The sequence below is a fragment of the Corythoichthys intestinalis genome, chromosome 3, assembly GCF_030265065.1.
Source record: "Corythoichthys intestinalis isolate RoL2023-P3 chromosome 3, ASM3026506v1, whole genome shotgun sequence".
NCBI lineage: Eukaryota > Metazoa > Chordata > Actinopteri > Syngnathiformes > Syngnathidae > Corythoichthys > Corythoichthys intestinalis.
This window is the reverse complement of record NC_080397.1, coordinates 52,779,854-52,806,594: the sequence shown is the minus strand read 5'-3', so window position 1 is coordinate 52,806,594 and position 26,741 is coordinate 52,779,854. Positions and strand designations below refer to the sequence as shown.

The following is a 26,741-nucleotide window of genomic DNA, read 5'->3' as shown; positions in this document are numbered from 1 at the left end:
TTTTTAATGCCTTCCTGTTCAAAATGTTTCTTCCCCCAGAAAATTGAGATTTTAAGCTTTCCAATGATGTATCACACATGCATTTCGGACAATTTTGAAAGTTGGCCAAATTGAGGGTTTAAGAGCGGAACTTCAAGTCACCTGAGTGTTTTCCGCCATATCAAAATCTGGACTTAAAATTGTGATAACTCACTAGTCTTTGGTGTTAAACAGTAGGAGTGGGAACCTCTTGGTACCTCACGATACGATACGATTTGCGATACAAAGCTCACGATAACGATGATCTGACGATATGGCGATACATTGGTCGGAAAATCATTCTAGGATATTCTACAAACAACTAATAAACAGAATATACAAGCTTCTGCTGTGAATTGGATTGATTTTATCACTAGTAGACGTCCAATCCATTTGAACTGGGAGGGTGGCAGCGAATGAACGAATGACGAACGAAATGCCATCCCTCCCACTTCAAACGGATTGAACGTCTATGGCTGGTAGTGGCAGCCAATGCCAGGCAATGAGGTAATTTTGGGCCATTTAAGGTAATTTACCTGTTAATTTTCAGTTACTTCCTGTTGATTTTGGGGTATTTTATGGGTCACTTCCTGTTTATTTTGAGTTACAGAACAGGAACTGACCTGGGAATCACCCAAATGAATAGACAGTGACTCAAACTCAACAGGAAATGACCTGTAAATGCCCTAAAATGAACAACAAGTGACCTGTAAATGCCCTGAAAATCGGACAGAATGACTGTAAATGCTCTGGTTTCGAATGAACGAACGTTTCTAGTCTAAATGGATTGGACGTCGAGCACCGTCAATGCAGCCTTAGAGTTAACTGAGACACTATTATGGTGGAATATTTTGGTAGCAACTTGTTGGTTTATTTATTTATTTATTTTTAGACATTGACACCATTTTAAAGCGATATCTCGATTCTTGGCAGGAGCATATCGATAACCTTTTGGGATACAAAGTATCACGATATATCACCATTTCGATATTTTGTCACACCCCTATTAAACAGTACAGTTTTTTTTAGACAACAAGCAGTTTGGAAGAAAAGAATGAATCAGGCATGAAAATCTCTCACCTTTTGCCGAAATTTGCCATTGAGAAGTCAAAAAGGGTGACCTACATGAATTATGTAGATCCAAAGAGAAAATTATTTGGGGGCGCTGGGGGTGCCGCCCGGACACCGTTAACGGACGCACAGACGCACAATGTTGTGATAGATGCAGCTGGTTACTGAGCAGGAGATTTACTCCTTTTCAAAAGATTTGAAACTACATTTGTGTAAGAGACAGCCAGGAACCACTGTGGTTGTTCATTGTTTTTTCATCAACTCACTCCATGGCACAACTTGACCTTACCCTGGCCAAAGCAGGAATTTTCCTATAGTTAAAGCCAGACTCAAACATATAAAATAGTATAGTCTCATGAACAACGAGATTTTTTTTTTTTTTTTTTTTAAGTTGGCCAAATCAGTTATATTCAAAGTAAACTAATGAAATTGCTCCTGTAATTTCATTCTTTTAATAAACTACTTAACTTACAATGATCCAAGGTTTGGAACAGTTGTGATACTGGCGTGTGGCCACAGCATACACATCTAATGTTGCTCACAGTGTTCCTCAGTGTGCTCAGAGAGCATGTTTGTCTGCCCAAACACATGAAAAAATAGAGGGAATATTGCCTCAAAGTGTTTCTGCGTTTATTCATTTTTATGTTTTAATATGCTAGCAGGAAAATAAAATCAATGATACTATCGATTATCGCGTTTGTCAGGACTAGTCACAGGGGCTCAGGATCGAAGCCCTACCGATTTCCTTCATGTTGGGAAATAACCATTTTGCCACATGAGCCAATGAACTCTGCAATTATTAAAACAACCTGAGAGGTTTCCAGACTTGTCCATCATTATTATTGACTCCAATTTTTTTTTTTTTTTTTTTAATTGAACAATACAAAACATAAACAAACAATAATACAAAGCAACTAGTTCACTTAGAATATAACCTTTTCAACACGTTTACATCGTAAGACATACAAAAACAAAACCAACAATAATTCAAGAGGAAACAATATATTATGAGCTAAATAATTTTGCATTAGCTTCAAGAGTAAACTTGCATTTATTATTTTGTAGCATATTAAGTGATGTGAAATATGAGTCAAATTCAACCCAAAAAATGTTCAAGTTCGGATTTACTTTTTGAAATTTAGATTAATGAATATGAAATTTCCCTAGCAATATGTAAAGATTTAATATAGTAAATATTTTTGTATCTTTTAGACCAAAAATTATGGTGATCTGTCGTTGCTGTGACGATGTAAACAATGATAAACTTATAAACTTTAAAATAAGTAAGCCCACGTCATTCTTATGAAGCTGTTTAAAGGTCAAATTTAATTTTAAATATTAAACAATTTAATTTTACACAAAAAAAAAAAAACAATGGAGGCTTCACTTATGTTCTTGTATTATAGACAAACGGTGAATACACAGGTTTTATCTTACTTTCTGCCATTTAGCAGAAGAGCATTCAATTGTTCTGTTCTATTTTTCCTAACTGTTCCCCAGTGTAATTAGTAATTCTCTGACAGATAAAGTAAAATTGGGTCATTCTCCATGGCATCTCTTATGATTTCTCATGGCACAATATTTTGCCAAGGCACTCTGGTGCGGCATCATTAAAGTCATAGGTTTTTTCCCAAAATCTAAAATTGCATTTTTTTTTTTTACTCTGTCCCTCACACATAAACATCATTTATTAAGAAGCCTGGCAAACACAACTTGACAAGCACAGAAGTTTTCTTTCTTCCATTCCAACTTGATTGTGGGCCTGGGAAAAGCAAGACCGGGGCAAAGCGATGCCCTTTCGTAGGCAGACCAGTGTGTCCAGTATGTGTATGTATGTGTGTGTGTTTCCAGCCTGGTTTCATTTTGAGTAGGCTTGGAGCGAAGGGATGCAAATCTTTGTTGTGGAAAACTTCAAAGCTTTGATAAAAGCCCCAGTGTTTGTTTTAAATCATTTGCTGTATTTCGTGTCTGCATGCCAACACGTGCACGTGACTATTAACAAATCCACAGTGACGTCTGCATCGACATGAGCACTACAACTGGGCCTTCTGTTCTGGACTTAATGATTTCAGAAAACAACCTCACAAGTTCTCCAGCCGAATTTGCATTAATTAGTGCCCTTATTATGATATAAATTAACATCAAGAAGCCACAGAATATATTATAATCTGAAAATGGCTGGCCTTTGCGCTTTTGTTTTGCTCAGAAAACGAGTTTTTTGTTGTTGTTGTTGTTTTTGTTAACACAGAAGTGATAATAATTTTTATTTCGCGAATACGAAGTTCCTAAAGCCAAGCAGTTGTCTCCTTGTTTGCTGCATGAAAGGTAGGCATGTGCCGGTATGAGATTCTGAAGGTGTGATAATCTTAAGAAGGATTGTTCCGATCATGTTTTTTTGCTCCCGATCCGATCCCGATCGTTTTAGTTTGAGTATCTGCCGATCCCGATATTTCCCGATCCGATTCCAATCATGTCGATAATTTTTCCCGATCATATACATTTTGGCAATGCATTAAGAAAAAAATGAATAAAACTCGGACGAATATATACATTCAACATACAGTACATAACTACTGTATTTGTTTATTATGACAATAAATCCTCAAGATGGCATTTACATTATTAACATTCTTTCTGTGAGAGGGATCCACGGATAGAAAGACTTGTAATTCTTAAAGGATAAATGTGACTTTGGATATTGTGACTAAATATTGCCATCTAGTGTATTTGTTGAGCTTTCAGTAAATCAGGGGTTTTCAACCCAGTCCTCAAGGCACACTGTGGGTCCTGGTTTTTGTTCCAGCCGATCCAGCAGAGACAGTTGAACCAATGAGGCTTCTGCTAAAACAAGCCACACCTGACTGCAATCAACTGATTGCACTTGTAAAACACCAGATTGGGGAAAAAGTGTTGTCATCTTGTTTGGTAAGAATGAAATCCTGCACCCACAGTGTGCCTTAGTGGAATAGGTTGGGGACCCCTGCAGTAAATGATACAGTTGATGCAATTACAGCTCTAAAATGTGTTACTTTGAGATATCTGGGTGAAAAAAACCAACCTTTTTTCCATTGAACAGGATTTTTATTTGTCAAAACATGTTGGCAAATTGGAACATCAGTATAATGTTAAAATAAATTTTAAAATAAATAACAAAAAATAAGTGAAATACTCTAAATAAAATAAATGCAGCCCCACAGCTCAACATTATTACCATCAAAACAAAAATAATTGAATTATTTTCCATAAAAAGCCATGTGTATGACTCGTATCATGTTTATATTATGCACACATTCTTTCTCAAAACAGACAGTTGTCAGAGAGAAAAAAAACACAGCGTTTTACCACCGCTAGACACACTAAACACGCTGGAGTTAACTCTCGTAGCTGGTGGAAAACGTTCATGACATTTTTACAACCCTTAAATTTCGGATAAATGCAAAATCATATTGGAGGTACTGCCTCAGCCACTCTCCGCAAACATGTTTTACATGTCGGTTGACCCTCCTCCTCAAAGCCGCGGTCATCTGTAACTTTTCTGTAGCTGAAGTAATCCCATACCAGCCATTTCGTTTTCTTCGATGGACGAAAAAGTTTAGGAGTTCCACCTCCTCCAGCCATCATGTAGCACAGCTAACTCACTGACACTGAGCAACAACCGGTGGGGGAGAGTTGAGCCATGTAGCTGCAAGCGAGGGATTTCTCTATGCATTGGGACATAAAAAATAGCTAATACCTTCGGGATGGTATGATGGAAAATTTTTGCAGTTTTGAAACCGTGACGTTTTTATACCACGGTATACCTTGAAACCGGTGATTGGCAAATGTCTAGATTCGAGCAGTGGGTGGGCTGTGGATGTCTTCAAGGATTGGTAGCTGAGGAGAGTCTGTTTTTTTCTTTAAGCATCCTTTGAGTTAGTGCTGCTCGCCAGATGTTTGGGGGAGGGGCTATGTTAGAAGGACCGGGAGCCAGGGGAGTGGTGTCAAGCAGATTGTCCTAGTTATGATTCTCATGGTTGTGTTGAGCTGGATGTCTACGTAGTATGTGTAGGATGACCTAGGACAGACAGGAGCACAATATTCTGCTAAAGAGCACGGCAGGGTGACTGCTGAGGTGCACAAGCGAGCTTGTAGGGCAGGTTGTTTCTTGACCTTAGCAGCCGTCACCTTTAGATGTTTCCTGAAGGATAGAGTCCTGTCAAGGGTCACTCCAAGGTAGCTTGGATTTGAGGCATGCTTAAGCTTGAGTCCGTTGAAAAGGCAGATTTTGCATTGTGGAGATGGAGTACACTGAAGACGGTCTATGCTGGGCTTGATTTTAGGTGCCAGGTTATGCAGAACTGGTTCAGTTTAGCAAGATCTTCTGTGAGCACCTGTTCCAGTGGGTCAAAGGTGCTTGGAATGCCAAACTGATATCGTCTGCATAGATGAATTTGCGGGATTTTGTAGTAGGCACGTAATTTGTGTAGAGGTTGAATAGGGTGTGATGATACTGAAATCCAATCGATGCACATTCCTGACCTATTGTGTGTCATTAAATATTTCAAATTGTGATTATTGTCAGTAAAGGGGAAGTTTAGAATTTTTGACAATAGTTCGAGTTCGCGGTGGTTTAATCAGTCGGTGCACCATTGACTCGCGCTAGCTTAGCCACTCCGGAGTTCTGCAACTAACAAATTACTAACAATCTGCACGGAATTTGTTGAAACAAAACTGAAGTGGCTAATTAAACCCCCGATAAATGGAAATTTAAGCCTAATGTCAAAAATTCGGAACGTTAATGCGATTTTCATACTTAAATACTTTGAGAAACCGTCTTTCACATGGGCTACGTTCATACTACAGGTCTTAATGCACAAATCCGATTTTTTCGTGTTTTTCTGACTCAAGTGAGGCATTAACTTGACGGTCTGATCGGGACAAGTCGCATAGAAGTGGACCATTTCAAATCCGATCTGGGTCACTTTCGTATGTGGTTTAAATCCGATCTGGGCCACATTTTTCCAGAACGTCGCATGCGGTTTGAACTGGCAAGTCTCCCAAATCGGAATTCATGCAGCAATGGCGTACCGCACACATGCTATTTTTAGACCGTGACGTCGCATCGTAAAGTGGAAGTAAAGCTGAAGTGGGACATTATAGACCCGCCCTCGCATAGAAACAACGTAATTTGTGCTACTTTCCGCCGGTAATCTTTCAAAAACGAACATGTCGATCATGCATTGCTTTTTTGGAACTTGTAGAAACGACTCTAGACATTACGACACATGAAGGATGTTTTCTTCATACATTTCCGGAAAGGAAGGAGGAAAAATGTGAAGACCAAATCAACTTGCGCGGACTTTAACACTAGCTCGGTGAATCCATTCACATTTCATATGCAGTAAACATTATGTTGGGTTGGCATGGTCTTTCAGAGGACAAAGAGGTAAGCCATTTTTATATTTTTAACTTATTTTTTTAGCGCAACGTTGTGCCGTACTGCTTCTGTCTGACAATGAATGACCTGAAAAGAATTACGATGGTATCTGACTGCCACTGTTACCGTTTCTGTTATATATATAAAACACAACTTTAGTAAGGGGGAAGTGTAAATAAATGATAGAATTAAGATTTGTTATCAATGAGAAAATTAAAAGTGTTCATTGGCTGTCACTGAGTAGCATTTGCGATCGCTACACAAAGCTAACTAAATTACCCCCAAGAACGGTCAGAGACGTAGGACAACCAGAGGATATATAAGAAAGACAGGGCTGATGGTAAAGCTTGTTGAAACAGGAGAATGTCATTGTCAGTTGCGTCGATAAAAAAGCTAAGGCTATGCATAGGTCGGCTCGTTTTTTTTCGTCTTTTTCAGCCTTCGACACTCAAGCCATCTCTTTAACTGAACATTTTTATGTTCTTCCACGTCTTTGCCAGTGAATTTGGCACCAGGCACATCATTTTCGGAGGGAATTGGTAGGTTTGGCTCTGTAAACATCTCCTTCGTACACGATTTCCATTCATTTCCTATTAGGGACAAACGGTGGCTTGTCCCTACTTAGCAACAGTAGCTAATTTCATGAATGTTAATGAGCGGAAGTGACTTGTTGCTTGCGGTACGCCATTACGTCATCAAAGAGGGAGAGAGACGGCGCGCTATGGTAGCGGTGCAGCTGTGCGTTGAACATGCGATCGATCCATTTAAGCTTTGAATATAAGCCTAAACGGGGATTATTTATTGTCTGTTATTTGTGACGCAATGACGTCAGCAAAGAGCGAAAGCGGCAGGCAGGACGGCAGTATTTGTTGTTAATAAAGTTGGAGAAAAAAAAAAACAAAAAAAAACGACTGCAGCGATGTAGCTGTGCATTAGCTTCTAGCATGAACTCTGCTTTTAAGCACGAAGCGGGCTTGACCACAGTTATAAAAAAAATAAAATGAAAAGGATAAGCCTGACAATTTACGATTTTCATTCTGTGCCCCGAATGAGCAATATTTCATGATCGCTTACATGGCCGAGTTGGGGCAAACTGACGCACCCATGTCATTTCACGCACACACGTCAAGGCGTATGTGTATTCGTGTATGCGTTCTATCAGTTCATATAAACTTTGAATATAAGACTAGACGGGGATTATTAATGTCTGTTATTTGTGTCCTCTTTTGGGAAATCAAAATATGATCACCCAGGAATGACATACAGCTAGCATGTGAAATTTGTTTTGACTCGTCTGCGCATGCGGGTCACTTTGCTGAGCGCATCTCGGACTGCGAATTAGTGCACATGCATGATACTTGAACGGGCTCAATGGACAAACGCAGTCTGAATTGGGAGGCCAAAAAAACACATGACAAAAAAATCGGATTTGTGAATTAAGTTAAAGTCATTTATACAAGGTGGATCAGCCACCTCACTGGTGATGAGAACTTTCTTGGTCTCTGATAACACAGGTTGCTGGTCTACTTCCACCTTTCACCTCATTTTTGGCTCAATGAACGCTCTATTTTAACTCCTCAAAGTCAAGCCATAGGGAGACTAGATGTCGGGAGACTTCGGGAACTGGGTGAAAGGCTCCACACACCGTTTAGTGTGTAACACTTTGTGGAGAAACACCTTGTTTAGTTTGCTCAAATCCGGTTGGAAGAGGAATTTCCTCCACTGACCTTTGAGGTGATGAAGCATATAGCTGATGCATTGTGTTCAGGAAAAATATAGGGAAAAATGCATTTGTGTCATGAATTTCAACATTTTGTCGTTTCCGTAGGTGTTGGAGAGTTTTAAGATCATGGACTACAGCCTGCTGCTGGGTGTCCACGTTCTGGACCAGAACCAAAGAGAAGGGCAGGAACAGGCAGCGGGCGATCGATCTAGACCTGTGGGCCAGAGGGTCCTCTACTCCACGGCCTTGGAGTCAATCCAAGGGGACGGCAAGGCGGCTGAAGTCCTCACTACAGATGATACGTAAGTGGAAGCAGATCGAGAACACACAATCCTTAGTTATACAATGGTAGTCCAACCTTGCAAACTTTCAGAGTCATTTACCGTCACTGTACTGATATTGAAACAACTATTGTTTAACAACGCCTTATGTCTATAGCATGGGTGGCATCCCTGCCAAAACACACAAAGAAGAGAAGCTGCTCATCTTCCTTGGCATCATTGACATTCTACAATCATATAGGTACAGTAGATAGATCCCTTTTAAGACCCACGTATGCTAAGTTTTTGTTTGTGCTAATGTTTTTTTTTTAATGCAGTCGTAATTTAGTTTATAGGTATATTTAGCAACGATTTATCGATTAACTCGAGTAATTCATTTGGGGAAAAAAAAGAGTCAAATTAAATTTTGCTGCTTCGAGTATACATTTAAAGTGGTGTTGTAATGATTTGTTTTGAAATTGTTTGCATTCAGTTTTATTGATTTGGGTGCATACACTGCCTTCTACTGGTGAATATGACATAACTCATTCCACTTGGCCGAATCAGCTGCTCCCTGTTAAAACCCACATAAGCTAAGTTTTTGTTTGTGCTAATGGTTTTTTAATGCATTCGTAATTTAGTTTATTGGTATATTTAGCAACGATTAATCGATTAACTCGAGTAATTCAATTAGAAAAAAAGATTCGAAATAAATTTTGCTGCTTCGAGTATTCGTTTAAAGTGGTGTTGTAATTTTTTTTTTGTGTTTGCATTTAGTTTTATTGATTTGGGCGGATACACTGCCCTCTACTGGCGACAGTGAATATGACATAACTCATAACATAACATAACATAACATGGCCGAATCCAGCTGCTCCCTGTTAACACCCACATAACCTATGTTTTTTTGTGCTAATGTTTTTTAATGCATTCATAATTTAGTTTATATATATATTTAGTAGGGCTGTCAAACGATTAAAATTTTTAATCGAGTTAATTACAGCTTAAAAATTAATTAATCGTAATTAATCGCAATTCAAACCATCTATAAAATATGCCATAATTTTCTGTAAATTATTGTTGGAATGGAAAGATAAGACACAAGATGGATATATACAGTCAACATACGGTACATAAGTACTGTATTTGTTTATTATAACAATAAATCAACAAGATGGCATTAACATTATTAACATTCTGTTAAAGCGATCCATGGATAGAAAAACTTGTACTTCTTAAAAGATAAGTGTTAGTACAAGTTATAGAAATTTTATATTAAAATCCCTCTTAATGTTTTCGTTTTAATAAAATTTGTAAAATTTTCAATCAAAAAATAAACTAATAGCCCGCCATTGTTGATGTCAATAATTACACAATGCTCATGAGTGCTGAAGCCTATAAAATCAGCCGCACCCAAGCGCCAGCAGAGGGCGACAAAACTCCAAAAAACACAAGTAACAAGTGGACATCGCACTGTGCTGTCATTATAATCTGTTTGAGCGGGGCATGTGCGTTAATTGCGTCAAATATTTTAACGTGATGAATTTTTAAAAATTAATTACCGCCCGTTACCGCGATAATTTTGACAGCCCTAATATTTAGCCGTTTTTGTGGCAATATTTGTATGAACCATTTGTTCAGAGCATTGTTTAAAAAAAAAAAAAAAAAAAAAAAAAAAAGCTTTTTATAGCATTTAAGCTAGCGGACTTTTGCTATGTAAGTTAGCTAATTGTTCTTTTGTTATACTTAGGTCCTCATTTATTTATTTTTATACCCTCTGAGGCTCAGCTCAGGTATTTTAATTTTTTATGTTTCTTATCCGATTACGCGATTATTCGCGCTCACTAGTTCATCGATTAATCGACTACTAAAATAATCGATAGCTGCAGCCCTATTCTCAATTAAATGGGATGCTTACAAACTGTTCAAAATGGTTAAATAAATAACTCTCTGACCGGCAGTGTTTAAATATAAGCATTTTTGGTCTTTGTAAAAGGTTTTTAAACATACTGTATATATGCTTACGTGAAATTTACGTATGGGCTTATGACTGTAGTCACCAAAAGCCTAAAAGACTTTTTGCCATTCACACACTGGTTTTATTTTTTGGAAGCGAGGAAGGTGATGTCGTAATGGTGGGAGAGGCATTTAGCTTAAAGGATTTCTGGAAATATAAAAGTGTCACTTGTAGTGTTGGTGGCTGCTGGAGGTCATTTCAGGTCCAGCAGGATAAATAGCGCCAAGCCAATTATATTTTTAAGACGGCCTCTTAAAAGTAAAACATTACATAATGCCAAACAAGGGTGTGCTTTAGTAAAAATAATAAACTATAGTTATAGGTGCCAACAGGGGTACAATCTACGGTTTAGTGAAAGGTTGTTATATAAACCTTGGTAACAAGCTGTTTTGTTTTTGCTCTCTGTAGATTCATAAAGAAGTTGGAGCATTCATGGAAAGCTCTGGTGTATGATGGCGTAAGTCACCTGACAGAACAGCTCTTTTTTTAATGAAAGGAGCCTTTTATAGGCTCATAAAATCAACTTTAAGTCATTTTCTCTCCTCAGGATTCCGTGTCGGTGCACCGGCCCGGTTTCTACGCCAGCCGCTTTCTCAAGTTCATGAGTACTCGTGTCTTCAGAAAGACTCACCGTAAGTTAAATTTTTTTCTCTCAAAAAAGGGGAAGATGCATTTTTCATGTGAAATTTCAGCATGTACTGTAATTGACGGGTGTGCCGCAATACTATTGTGAAATTAACGGATGTCTAGTTCCTTGTATTGTCTTCTTGCTTGTATGCTTATAACAATGAGGCATTTGGCCAACATGAAATCTGTTTAGTGTTACATGATCAATGTCTTATCTGTGAGATATTAATTATACAGTGAGAAGTATTTGTACTTGTTGTGATTTTGCATGTTTACCCACTTAGAAAATAGGTAAAGGTTTGAAATTCATTCATAGATGTATTTCCACTCATATAACACATAATATATATATTTAGTAGTGCTGTCAAACGATTAACATTTTTAATCGAGTTAATCACAGCTTAAAAATTAATTAATCGTAATTAATCGCAATTCAAACCATCTCTAAAATATGCCATATTTTTAGGTAAATTATTGTTGGAATGGAAAGATAAGACACAAAACGGACAGAAACATTCAATATACTATACATAAGTACTGTATTTGTTTATTATAACAATAAATCCACAAGATGGGATTAACATTATTAACATTCTTTCTGTTAAAGGGAACCACGGATAGAAAAACTTGTTCTTAAAAGATAAATTTTGTGTACAAGTTATAGTAATTTAAATTTTTTTTTGAGAAATAGGAATATTGTTTTTGTTGTGCTTTCACGAAATGATCCTGTAGCGACTTAACTGTTCTGCCCAAATGCATGATGGGAAGATGGGCAACCACGACTGTCATTGGTGGCTGCAAATGTCGTGCAGTATGTGCTGCGTTGTGTTCAATTAGGCGTCTTAAGAAAAAGAACGTCTCCTGCTCCGCCCAAATGCATGATGGGAAAATGAGCAACCATGGCTGTCAGTGGTGGCTGCAAATGTCAAACAGTATGATCTGTGTTGTGTTCAATTAGACGTGTTAAGAAAAAGAACGTCTTCTCCTCCGCCCAAATGCATGATGGGAAGATGGGCAACCATGGCTGCCGGTAGTGGCTGCAAATGGTATACAATATTTTCTGCGTTGTGTTCAATTAAGCGTGTTAAGAAAAATATCGATTCTTGTTCCAAAATACTAGCAATAGTGTGTGAAAAGCTTGTGAAGAGTTACAGAAAACAATTGGCCGACTCTGAAGGCTCATGTTTCAGTGCCATTGACACAGCTAGACATCCAATCTATTTTGACTGAGAAGCCTGGAAGCAATCATTCGCTGCCAGCCCTCCTAGTCAAATTGGATTAGACGTTTTCCGCCGTCAATGGCAGCCAAGTAGCTAAACGCGTTCCCTGTAAAGGGTTTAAATGTAACGATCAATATGTTTGTACTCAAAATTCAAAAATAGGCTTTCTAATTTAAACCCTGATGAGAGCTTTTAGAGCTGATCAATAAATTGCAGAGATCACACAAGCATCTATTTTGCTCGCACACCGTTGTTTTGGAACTTCCTGTCGATATTAAATATAACCACGTTACGCAACTATGCGGGAGCCCCAGTGGGAACGAACACGGCTGAAACACTGACGTGAGGACTCGCCAATGCTATTAGTCTGCGCTCGGGTCTGATTTCTCCCGCTTCCTTTTTGTGTTCGTGTACAGAGATTCGATTTTCCCCTTCAAAGAGGACACGCACATCAATCCACGCTCTGAAGTCGTCCTCACAGGAGATCCTTTCGTCGCAGGCGGATGAGAGGGACGAAGACCAGAGCGGGGGCAACCGTAGGTGGGGGGCCCGCAGTCTAGCGAGTCTGGATGGACAAGGTACATGAAAAGTATTCCTTCAAAGGGGAACAAGCAACCTTTTTGTTCTTTGCAAAGGTTATCTTCAATGATACTCATACAGGAATCTCTTGTTTGTTTCATCATCGTCAGTGCACCCGCAGCTCTTTTATTTTATGGACCGTGACAAACACCTTGTGGCCCATCAGCAGCCGCTTAATTGGCCTGTAAAAACTTTGTGCAGCTTGCATAAGGTGTGTCTATGGGATAGCATTCCATCTAACCAAAAGTCATTTTGAGGCTTCATGTTGAGCAAATTGAGAACGAAATCCTTATACGTTAAACAGGCTCGACAAAAGCTACCCCTGGTAGTTTTCTTTGATAAATCTCTCGTTGTATGGATCAGCAATTTCAGTTACATATATCATATAGATTGAGAAGCATAAGTATTTGCACCCCTTGTGATTTTTCAAGTCCACCTACTTGGAAAATAGGTAGAGGTCTGAAATTTTAATCATACAGTGCCCTCCATATTTATTGGCACCCCTGGTTAAGATGTGTTTTTTAGCTTCTAATTATTATTTTTTTTAATTTAAATAATATGGGACCTTAATGGAAAATCCAACCTTCAATACAAGTGCATTTATTCAGTGGGGAAAAAATCCCACATAAAGAAAAAATTATTTGACATCAAATCATGTGTGTCACAATTATTAGCACCCCTGGTGTTAATACTTTGTACAACCCCCTTTTGCCAACAAAACAAGGTCTGGGGACTGAGATGGCCATGGGAGGAGCTTGATTTTGTGTCTGGTGAACCATTTCTGTGTAGATTTGGCCATATGTTTAGGGTCATTGTCTTGCTGAAAGACCCAGTGATGACCCATCTTAAGCTTTCGGGCAGAGGGCAACAGATTTTGATTTAAAATGTACTGGTATTTCAAAGCATTCATGATGCCATGCACCCTAACAAGGTTCCCAAGGCCTTTGGAAGCGAAACAGCCCCACAGCATCACTGACCCACCCCCATACTTCACAGTGGGTATGAGGTGCTTTTCAGCATGCGCATCTTTCGTGGCACGCCAGACCCACTTAGAGTGTTTGGTTCCAAAAAGCTCAATCTTGGTCTCATCTGACCAAAGCACACGGTCCCAGTTGAAGCCTGGACCGAACAGGCTTCTCCAGTTGAAGCCTGAAGCCTAACCCTTTCCATTAAGGTCCCATATTATTTGAATAAAAAAAAAAAAAGGTAACACATTATAATAACTATCCGTTTTACTAGTTAATAGATCATTAGTAAACTGTTGATAAATGATTTATTGTTGATTTGTGAAGTATTTGTTAACAGTTTGTTAAGAATTTACAAGGTGTTCCAATATGGTTGACCCCATTCTAAATGCCCAGGCTAGTTGATGGATCTTAATAAAACTATGTACTCTTTATGTTGAAGGTCATAAGTTTTATTGGTTAAATATACAAAGAAAAGTACAAATATTTGTTGGTTCTATGGCAGATTTTCATAAATGCGTAACATGAGCGCTGCCTCCGAAATGCCTTATCAAAATGCCTTTTCTTTTGAAGTGAACTACATTTCTTAACCTGAAAAGATAGAAATGCCAAACGTTACACACAAAAACTTTAAACGTTTCTACACAAACTGTTTCAGGTTAAGAACACCCTGTAAATGCTTAACAAACTGTTAACAAATACTTCACCAATCAACAATAAATCATTTATCAACAGTTTACTAATGATCTATTAACTAGTAAAACGGATAGTTATTATAAAGTGTTAACAAAAAAATTATTAGAAGCTAAAAAACACATCTTAACCAGGGATGCCAATAATTATGGAGGGCACTGTAGATGCATTTCCACTGAGAGACATAATCTAAAAAAAAAAATCAAGAAATCACGTATGATTTTTAAAAATATTTTTAATTTACTGGGGTTCACAAGTATTTGTACCCCTAATAATCAGCAATAATTATGACACTCAAAGAGTTGTCAGTCTACCTCAATTAAAGTCCACCTTTACCCCATGGGTAACCATCCACCCACCACCCACATAATGATTTCTTCTCCAATCATGAAAGATTTCTTGGGTATAGCAATACTTGAGGTATGATGCTCTCAGTGCATACGCTGTTGCTGCCTCTTTTGCTAGCTTTTAGCTACAGTGTATCACAAAAGTGAGTACACCCCTCACATTTCTGCAGATATTTAAGTATATCTTTTCATGGGACAACACTGACAAAATGACACTTTGACACAATGAAAAGTAGTCTGTGTGCAGCTTGTATAATAGAGTTCATGTATTTTCCCCTCAAAATAACTCGAAATATAGCCATTAATATCTAAAACCCTGGCAACAAAAGTGAGTACACCCCTTTGAAAAAACGTACATCCCTATAAGTCCAAATTGAGTACTGCTTGTCATTTTCCCTCCAAAATGTCATGTGACTCGTTACGGGAGTGCTGTCAGCATTGCTGCAGAGATTGAAGAGGTGGGGGGGGTCAGCCTGTTAGTGCTCAGATCATACGCCGCACTCTACATCAATTGGTGTGCATGGCTGTCACCCCAGGAGGAAGCCTCTTCTGAAGACAGTACACAAGAAAGTCCTCCCGTCTCATCAGACCATAGGACATGGTTCCAGTAATCCATGTGCTTTGTTGACATATACATACACTTAAATATCTGCAGAAATGCGAGGGGTGTATTCGCTTTTGTGATACACTGTATATATTATGCAAAATGGACTTGGTAGTAGGCTCCTCCTCTGCCTCAGCAGGAAGCCTTTTCGCCGTAAAAAAGATGTCCAAAGACGTCTGTTTTTTAGTCATCTTCGCTAACGTGTGGGCTTATTATTTCTAGGAACAAAACTGATGCGGCTACATCATTATCGAGAACAAGACTAATCCGAGCAAAGCCACCGAAAGTTCGCCGTCCGCCATTGCTGAGGTGTGCTGCCCACAGCACACAGCCTACAGCCGCTAACGTTACTGTTTACATTGACTGACCCTAGGCTGCTATCAGTGTGCAAACACCCCAGTAATGGCGACCAACCGCTAGAGGGCTTAATTAATTGAAAATAATGTACTGTTTTCCTGCTGAGTGTATATTATCACCAAGTTGACATTGTCCTTGTAGTGAACCATAAGTGTTGGTCTGTCCAAGTTATTCGAAATTGTCGGAAACCTTTATTTATTTATTTTTGGACTAAAAGTTTAGTATTTTACCATTTTTGAGTAAACGTCGACTAAAACTAGACAAAATTAGTCTGACAACAAAACAACAAAAACTGGGGGAAGACAAACACATTCTGAAATAACTAAAATATGACTAAGACTATTAAGTATTATTGTCCAAAAGACGAAAATTAAAAGGGCTACTAAAAACAACACTGGAGTTACGTTAGAAGTTACAGCGAAAAGTAGTATCATTATGTAACGTAACAAATGTAAGGGTGTTAATTCCAACATTGCTGATGCATACAACCAATCATTTCTAAAGGAAAATCTGGAAAATTATCAGGGTGCTCAATGCTTTTCATACCACAGTATGTGTGTCAGTCGGCAACATCCTCCGACATTCCAGACCAATGCATGTCAGTTTCACTGAAGACTAAATTATCCTTGTGGTGTTATTGTCAATGTGCACCCAGTGGTGGGCTGGCAACAAAGCTGCTATCATTTTTGAATGAATTTAAAACCCTTTCACACTGGAGTATGATTTTTTTTTGTCCTAAATGTTTTTATTACACTCATTTACTCTTTTGACAGCCATTGAAGACAATAGAAGTGACAACTCCATTTTGTGACGTTTGTGTCCCCAGGTGTGTATGGCTCTTATCTACATCCTGATCTGGTCCCCCCCAACCCATCTTACTTTGAGGGCTCCTCAGTGGGCACGCTGTCATGTTCCTCCATCATGGTTGGCGTGGACAACCAAACAGACGAAAGGTACATCACGAGGTCCTGTTTGCATGCGTGTGTATTATGCCTGTCCCAAACGACTATTTTTGTCCCGATTAGTCAGTGGACTATTTTTACGATTAGTAAAGTAATCTAACAATACTGTATATACATATGTATATGGCGGAAAACACTCAGGTGACTTGAAGTTCTCCTCTGAGACCCCCAATTTGGCCAAATTTAAAAATTGTCCTATATGCATGTGTGAAACATCATTGGAAAGCTTGAAATCTCAATATTCTGGGGGAAGAAAAATTTTGAACAGGAGAGCATTAAAAAAAAAAAAAAAATTTTTTTTAAACAGCAAAACCCTAACTGGAGGTGAGAGCACGCGAGAGCATAATTAAAGACGCCTTGATTTTAACGAGATATTATCGCATACTTACCTTGTTTCGATCCAAAAACTCAATGTAGCATGTATCATCGAGTGTTAAGACACAGATGTGAATGGTCGTAGCCAGGTTTTTTGGGGATGTTATGGGTAAAACATGGTAATACCATGGTAATAACATAGTAATAAGGGTTGCGATGCAGAAATCGCAGATATCAAGGAGTGGTCGAGAATTTCTTTTTCATATATTTACCCTTTTAAACTTTTTTTTTTCAATTTTTCTTTGTTCGGATCAAGTAGTTAATCATCTAACATATCGGGGGAAATGCAACAGTAACAAAAAAAATTAAAATTAAGCCATAGTTATGAGGTAGATATCCGTGACACATTTACAGACACCATTTTTTTCAATGTGACGTAGCTTATTTAACAGTTAAAATATGCGCGTGAATAATTTTTTAAAGTTTTTTTTTGTTTGTTTTAACAAAATATTTGACATCAATTAATGATTCTAAGCTAAAAGTGACAGACATTTTGAATAAGAAATATAACTACTTACCTTCTTTTCATGGCTGGGTTGATTCAAAAACGGTTGCGCGACGTCTGTAAACGGGGGTTTCCAGGGTAAAACGGGCAAATTAAAAATAGTTCGGGGGCTTAATACGCCATGAATCTGCTATGGCAGCGTGTAGATATATTGTTCTATCAAACACAACAGTTGTTTTGGCTTAAAATACAGCAGTTTATTTTAAAGTGGAGTGCAAGAGCAGAAACTGCTTTTTCAATCTTGTCTGTGTTTTCCGCCATATATATAATTTTTTTTTTTTTTTTACTAATTTAGCAATGGCATTTTTGATGACGCTTATTAATTCACAAAAAATTTTTTGGAACACTTATTCTTATTTAATAATTCTTTATTAAAGTACAAATAAACATGTAAATAACAATAATAAATCACAAATAAACAATGCTGTCAAATGCTGATACCATTAAGTAGTGCAAAAGAATGGAATATCAACAGATTTAGAACATTGACGTCGCCTTTCCAACATGATTCAAAACAATTCTTGAAAAAAAAAAAAATAATAACATTAATATTATAGTATACTACTATATATATAATAGTAATATAATAATATTTCATTGCCAATCAGATTTTTCATAAAGGGTGTCATTTTAAAGCTGTTCTTAGTGTAGAATCTGAATTCGGAAGCATGTGGGATTAACTCCAGAAATCGTTATTTATATGACAAACATGACGTGCTTTTATTTTGAAATGTTCACCAGAAGTACATTCGCTAAACCGCTAACCGTAAGCTTTACACTCTGCAAAAAACCACTTTTCGTCATTGCATGTGTTGTCAATATAGATTTTTTTTTTCGTTTGCAAATGCTGGTAACCAGCGATTTTTCATGTTTGAAGTGTCACGTTTTAACTGCAAGATTGCATTTAGGAGAAGACTGCCAATGTTTTATAGCAGGCAAAAGTAGGTTGTCTTTTTTCCCCATTAGCCTCAATGTAGCAGTGCTAACGTTTACAGTGTTTAATACAGATGTGTATCCTTATTTTGTATTTCTGAACTTTAATTATACGGCGTGTTGATGACCAATAAACATCTGTGAAAGGAACTGGAGTCTCATATGCCATCAACACGCACGTGTACACTCACGCACAAATGTATGCACATACGCAGACACTAGGTGAAAAATGCAGCCTTGAAAATTACCACCCGCATTTTTATTTACTGTGTGATGAATGGACTTATTGCCTATCGCGACAGGCTTAGCAACTTCAATAAAAAATGTCGTTAGTTATTTTGATGGACTTACGATCTGCCAGCTTGTTGTCTCCTATCGTCTTCCAAAATTACAACTGTGTGCCGGCGCTTCAGGTGTTTATTCACGGTTGACGTGCAGCCAAGCTTGGCATTGAAGAGACAGGACACAACAGTGTACCCTCCTTTGTTTCGTTGAAATAAGTCAATGTTTTGGCCACTTTGCTGCGCTTTTTTGGCTATGTGCTGCTTTCCCCGCGATTCTCAACTTTCCACGCATATATTTTTTAACCGTTCATAAACCGTCGACGGGATGTTGTGCTCGTCGACGCAGTTACGTCATCGACTACGTTGACTAGTCGTGACAGCTCTAGTGTGTATGCGAGAATGAGATGTTTTGACTTTTTTGAAGGTGATCACTAGGGGTACGAACCTCTAGGTAGCTCACGATACGATTTTGGCTCACAATAATGATAATCTCACGATATGGCGGTACAACAATTATTGATACATGGGTGAGGAACTCATTGTATGATATTCTCCAACACAACTGATAAACAGGAAAAGTCGAGCTCTTTTCATCTTTCTGCTGTGAACTGAAATGAGTTCATGACTAGTAGAAGTCCAATCCATTTCAACTGGGAGGGTGGCAGTCAATTCCCACTAAACATCTGACATGGATAAAGGATAGCGGCGGTCTGGTTTGACCTACATAAGGCTGTAAGTTGTTTCAGCTAATACAGTGGGGCAGATAAGTATTTAGTCAACCACCAGTTGTGCAAGTTCTCCTACTTGAAAAGATTACAGAGGCCTGTAATTGTCAACATGGGTAAACCTCAACCATGAGAGACAGAATGTGAAAAAAAAACAGAAAATCACATTGTTTGATTTTTTTAAAAATTAATTTCCAAATTACAGTGGAAAATAAGTATTTGGTCACCTACAAACAAGCAAGATTTCTGTCTGTCAAAGAGGTCTAACTTCTTTTAACGAGGTCTAACGAGGCTCCACTCGTTACCTGTATTAATGGCACCTGTTTTAATTCATTATCGGTATAAAAGACACCTGTCCACAACCTCAGTCAATCACACTCCAAACTCCACTATGGCCAAGACCAAAGAGCTGTCGTAGGACACCAGAGACAAAATTGTAGACCTGCACCAGGCTGGGAAGACTGAATCTGCAATAGGTATAACGCTTGGTGTAAAGAAATCAACTGTGGGAGCAATTATTAGAAAATGGAAAACATACAAGACCACTGATAATCTCCCTCAATCTGGGGCTCCATGCAAGATCTCACCCCGTGGCGTCAAAATGATAACAAGAACGGTGAGCTAAAATCCCAGAACCAAACGGGGGGACCTAGTGAATGACCTACAGAGAGCTGGGACCACAGTAACAAAGGCTACTATCAGTAACACAATGCGCCACCAGGGACTCAAATCCTGCACTGCCAAACGTGTCCCCCTGCTGAAGAAAGTACACGTCCAGGCCCGTCTGCGGTTCGCTAGAGAGCATTTGGATGATCCAGAAGAGGACTGGGAGAATGTGTTATGGTCAGATGAAACCAAAATGGTAGAAACACAGGCTCCCGTGTTTGGAGGATAAAGAATACTGAATTGCATCCGAAGAACACCACCCACTGTGAAGCATGGGGGTGGAAACATCATGCTTCGGGGCTGTTTTTCTGTAAAGGGACCAGGACGACTGATCTGTGTAATGGAAAGAATGAATGGGGCCTTGTATCGAGAGATTTTGAGTGAAAATCTCCTTCCATCAGCAAGGGCATTGAAGATGAGACGTGGCTGGGTCTTTCAGCATGACAATGATCCCAAACACACAGCCAGGGCAACAAAGGAGTGGCTTCGTAAGAAGCATTTCAAGGTCTTGGAGAGGCCTAGCCAGTCTTCAGATCTCAACCCCATAGAACAGGGGTCCCCAAACTATGGCCCGGCCCGCGGCCACATTTGGTCCGGCCCCGTGAACAAAAAAAAAAAATATTTTTTCTTTCTTTCCCAATAGTGTTAATTATTTCCTGGCTTTTTTTCTGTGACGAACCCAGAGAGAGTTATTTGGTTATTATCTATTTAAATAATAGGGTTATTATTATTTATTATTATATTTAGTGCTGCAACGATTAATCGATTAACTCGAGTATTCGATTAGAAAAAAATATTCGAATTTAATTTTATTGCTTTGAGTATTCGTTTAATTAAAGTGCTGTTGTAAATGGTTCATTTTGAGAGTGTTTGCATTTAGTTTTATTGATCAGGGTGGATATACTGCCCTTTGGCCTGCCTCATTTCACATGGCTGAATCCAACTGCTCCCTGTTAAGACTAACGTAAGCCAAGTTTTTGTTTGAGCTGATGTTTTTTATGCATTCATAATTTAGTTTATAGGCATATTTAGCCGTTTTTTTGTGTGAATATGTGTCTGAACCATTTGTTAAGAGCATTGTAAAAAAAAAAAAAAAAGTTAGCATTTTATAGCATTTAAGCTAGCGGACTTTTGCTATGTAAGTTAGCCAATTGTTCTTTTGTTGTACGTAGATCCTCATTTTTTTAATACCTTTTGAGGCTCAGCTAAGGTATTTTAATTTTTCATGTTCCTCGATTATTCGAACTAACTAGTTCATCGATTATTCGACTAGTAAAATAATCGATAGCTACAGCCCTAATTATATTATATTATATTATATTATATTATATTATATTATATTATATTATATTATATTATATTATATTATTATTTTGTTTACTTTTGGTCCGTGAAGAATCCAGAAAGGGTTATTTGATTGTGTCTTTTTGAAAAACAATACATTTTTACATTTAGGCACTCCTGCAATCATCACACCTTTTCTGTTACAAACTGACCCCGGCCCCTCATCAGAGAAGGGAAAGGTTATGTTGCCCTCACAGGAAAGAGTTTTGGGACCCCTGCCATAGAAAATCTGTTGAGGGAGTTGCCCAACGACAGCCCCGAAACATCACTGCTCTAGAGGAGATCTGCATGGAGGAATGGCCCAAAATACCAGCAACAGTGTGTGAAAAGCTTGAGAAAACGTTTGGCCTCCGTTATTGCCAACAAAGGGTACATAACAAGTTATTAAGATGAACTTTTGTTATTGACCAAATACTTATTTTCCACCATGATTTGCAAATAAATTCTTTAAAAATCAAACAATGTGATTTTCTGTTTTTTTTTTTTTATCCACATTCTGTCTCTAATGGTTGAGGTTTGCCCATGTTGACAATTACAGGGCTCTCTAATATTTTCAAGTGGGAGAACTTACACAATTAGTGGTTGACTAAATACTTATTTGCCCCACTGTATGTCTAAGACACTTTGTTTCCAGAAAATGTGGAATTACATCTACAGTTTGAGGAGTTACGTGATTTTCTGTTAGAATTGTAAATTCGTAGCATTTAGGCTAGCTGACTTTTTCTTCGGCAAATTAGGCTACTTGAATCTGCTAAATTTACATATTGATATGTGCGTTACAGCTTTACAAACTCAAAAGTGAGGGAAGTAAAAAGCACAATTGCCTTATTTGCTGTCTGTAAAGCTAAACAACGTCACGTTTAGGGAGGACAGAGTCACAGAACATGTCATATTAATAAAGTAAAGTAAAAATAAGATACTGTGAGGTTGAAATTGCAGTCGAGTACGTCATAACCTGGGGTATACTTGTGTTGTCACACAACTCGTGATCGCCTTCCAATCCGTCAGTGGCAGTCAGTAAGTTAATAAGCTGGACAGCACACACATGCCGCGCTCCCACGCTGGTTTCACCTGCGCCTTTAGCAATAAATATGTCACTAAAGAGGTGACTCAGTGCCTCCAGGATACGCAAGTGTTATATTCCATTCTATAGGTGTCGGCTTTCCAAGCTGCCGTGAAGGTGTCGCCGCACTTTTAGAGCTTTTAGATCACCTGACTGGGTTTTAGTGTACATCTATGAAATATTCATGATTGTGTTACATCAGAGGTGCCAACATCCTACTGTTGGCTTGGCGTCTTTTCTCCAACGTGCCGTCAGCTGCTTGTTGTTCTTTTAGAATAAAGACCTGAATTGAAGTTTGATTGGAGGCGGGATCATGTGAGGAGATGTAAACATAGATGAATTTTGGTGCATGACATGACATGAATGACATGTCAAAAGAGCAAAATACCGTGCAGTGTTGAGAGTACGGGGGCTCACGTAAGTGTAAAAACTCATCTGCTTCCACCTAGTGGATAAAAGACATTTTGAACACTTCCTGCATTGGTCTCAGTTAAAAGGGGAAATTATTCACAGAGAACGTGTTGTGGCAGTTGGCGACAGAGGAATTTTATTATTAAAAAACACCCATTAACGCAGTACTTCTTAGTTATTTTCTGCAAGCCCCCCCCCCCCCCCCCCCAAGGAAGACATAAACATTTCGCGCCCCCACAACTCTGCCACCACTGTAAATAATATCATTTGTCAATAAAATTATTATTGTAAGTACACCTCTGCATAACATTGTGTCCTGTTTAATTTTAAAGAAAGAAAAATATAGATCAGCATACAATAAACTATGTTATCAACATTGTTTTGTTGGGAACAGAAAAGACTTAAAGTGCATCACTTTGCCTGAATTAAAAAAAAAAAAAAAAAAAGTCACATCCAAAGTGTAAAAATACACTCAAGGTACTACATTTTTTGACCATTTAATACTGAAAAAGGAAATATAATAAAATCAATAAATAATAATAAATTCAAATTGATTAGGAACATGAAGTCATGAGAACAATATGCCAAACTATATGACCAGAAAATTTAATAAAATGGTTTTAGTTAAAGCAGACACTGTATTTTCATCTGTGTGGTTTTGACAAAGATCAGATCAGCATTAGTGATGGGCGATACCAGTGATTTTGGATTCGATCCGATACCAAGTAATACCAAGGTCAAATATTGCGATCCCGATCCGATATCGATACCGGAAGTTCATAATTTATAATATATATACATATATATATATACGTATATATATACATATATATATATATATATATATATATATATATATATATATATATATATATATATATACACATATATACGTATATATATATATATATATATATATATATATATACATACATATATATATACATATATGTATATATATGTATACATATATACATATATATACGTATATGTATACATATATATACATATATACGTATTTATATATACATATACGTATATATATATACATATATACATATACATATATATACACATATATATACATATACATATATATACACATATATATACATATACATACATATATATACATATATATATACATATACATACATATATATACATACATATATACACATACATATATATATATACATATACATACATACAGTGCTGCTCGAAAGTTTGTGAACCCCACAGCGATGGTCAGATTTTTTGTAAAAAAAACTAAAATAACCTTATTAAATGTTAAGTTATACCCAAATCCACAATACTGACATTCCAAATAATGGACTGAAACAAAAGAAATAGTTATATTGTCATTCTTTATTTAACAAAAGTGGTTGATTTAAGAAAAACTCAGATATCATGTGTGCAAAAGTATGTGAACCCCTTCAGTTAATAGGATATTGCGCCTCCTTTTGCAGAGATTACCTCAACCAAATGGTTTCTGTAGTGACTAATCAGCCTCTCACATCTACTTTGGGGGATTTTTGCCCATTCTTCCTTGCAGAACGCAGTCAGTTGAGAGAGGTTTGATGGGCGTCTGGCATGAACTGCTCGCTTCAGGTCCCGCCACAGCATTTCAATGGGATTTAGGTCAGGACTTTGACTGGGCCAGTCCAGAACACGAATCTTCTTCTTTTTCAGCCATTCCTTGGTTGTATTGCTGGAATGCTTTGGATCATTATCATGTTGCATGATCCACCTTCTGCCAAGCTTTAACTTCAAAACAGATGGCGTCAGGTTATGTTCTAGGATTTGACAATATTCCTCAGAATTCATGATTCCCTGGACTATGTGGAGTTGTCCAGGTCCTGAGGATGAAAAGCAAGCCCAGATCTTGACATTCCCACCTCCATGCTTCACTGTTGGGAGAAGGTTCTTTTGGTGGTATGCAGTGTTGACTTTTCGCCAGACATGGCGGTTTTGGTTGTGACCAAACAGTTCAATTTTGCACCTACATCAGTTGATGAAAACTCTTTTTAATTTAGTCTCGACAACACAACTGTTAAAAAAACAAAAAAAAAAACTACTGAATTGATTGATTAGGAAATCAGGTTGAAATAATAGAAAATTCCAAAATGTTGAGGGGGTTCACAAACTTTTGAGCAGCACTGTATATATATACATATATATACACACATATACAGTATATACACACATATATATACACATATATATATACACACATATATATACACACATATATATATATATATACACATATGTATATATATGAAAGACATAGCCGATATTTTTTTGCCGATTCCTATACTTTGAAAATGACGTGATCGGACCGGATCGATCGGGATGCAGATAGATTGGGACATCTCTAGTTGTACCTCTACTTCAGAGCGTCTCGACATCCAGAATTTTGAAAATATGTCATCTTTCAGAGAGGACGCCGGCTCCAGCTCCACGTTCACCTTGGAGGACAGCGCCATCTGCCTCACATCTGAGAACAGCACCATGGACGTGGACACGGAGCGCGACGACGGCTCCGTTCTCGACGTCTACTTGGTCAGTCTGTCACAGCCACGTGATCCCCTGAAATCCGCTTCTGATATTAACGACAATTTTTTGTTTCGTCTCCTGCAGTGAACCTTTACCAGCTACAATCTCCTTTTGTGATGCTACTGCCATTGCTGCAGTCATGTTGCCACTCATATTGCCAACACAAGAGATTGACTGTGAAAAGATGTCACCTGAATCTGTGACATCACAGCGTGCATTGAAGACACTTTACGCCATCATGTATCTTATCATGGCCTCCACAGCAATCTGCTCTACAGTATATTTATTTACTCCATATTGTATTGTGCTGAATAGACATTTTTCCAAGCTCCGTTAGTAGCTGATCCGTTGACAAATGTTCACCGACCACCTGAAATGAGCAAGGACAGAAACCTGGACCACATTTGTACCTAGAATGGATGGAGTGGCTCACTGAAGCACAACCTTCGAAGAGCGAAAACAGGCACTTTTCTCTTTGGACTTCTGATTGTGCACAGCAACATTGTAGATCATTTTGATAGTTTTGTTCGTGTCATTGCGGAAGGTCATTTCATACTGAATAATGCTTTCTCTTGCAAATCTCACATCCACGATGCTGTCCGATTCATCATCAATATTCCAACGACAAATGTAGGATCTTGTGAGTCAATGCCATAATTTATTATATAAATTACCTTTTGTTGAGAATCACATTTAGACAATGCATATTTATGAACGACATCCTTGTGAATAAAGTTGAGTGAATCAAAAAAATAACCTTTACTGCATCTGCTTTTGACGCTCTGGTCATGAGAACGTAAGAGAAACTAGGCCTTCAAGAAGGACTGAACGGGCCCTCGCCAGAGGTGGGTAGAATAGCCAAATCTTTTACGCAAGTGAGAGTAGTGTTACTTCAAAATCATACTACTCAAGTAAAAGTAAAAAAATATTTGGTTAAAAGTAGGGCTGTCAAACGATTAAAATTTTTAATCGAGTTAATTACAGCTTAAAAATTAATTAATCGCAATTCAAACCATC

General features: G+C 37.9%; 1 protein-coding gene across 1 annotated transcript in view; it reads left to right on the top strand.

The window, feature by feature from the left end:
* The window catches only part of pip5k1bb (phosphatidylinositol-4-phosphate 5-kinase, type I, beta b), a 100,791-nt gene extending 74,306 nt beyond the window's left edge, over positions 1-26,485 (top strand). Inside the window, exons 8-15 of the mRNA XM_057831721.1 lie at positions 8,334-8,530; positions 8,667-8,750; positions 10,914-10,962; positions 11,053-11,137; positions 12,769-12,930; positions 16,724-16,850; positions 25,607-25,730; positions 25,809-26,485. Of these exons, the coding sequence (XP_057687704.1) occupies positions 8,334-8,530; positions 8,667-8,750; positions 10,914-10,962; positions 11,053-11,137; positions 12,769-12,930; positions 16,724-16,850; positions 25,607-25,730; positions 25,809-25,811 (831 nt within the window). The 3' untranslated portion in view covers positions 25,812-26,485. The remainder of the gene's footprint in view (positions 1-8,333; positions 8,531-8,666; positions 8,751-10,913; positions 10,963-11,052; positions 11,138-12,768; positions 12,931-16,723; positions 16,851-25,606; positions 25,731-25,808) is intronic.
* The last annotated feature ends 256 nt before the right edge of the window (positions 26,486-26,741 follow it).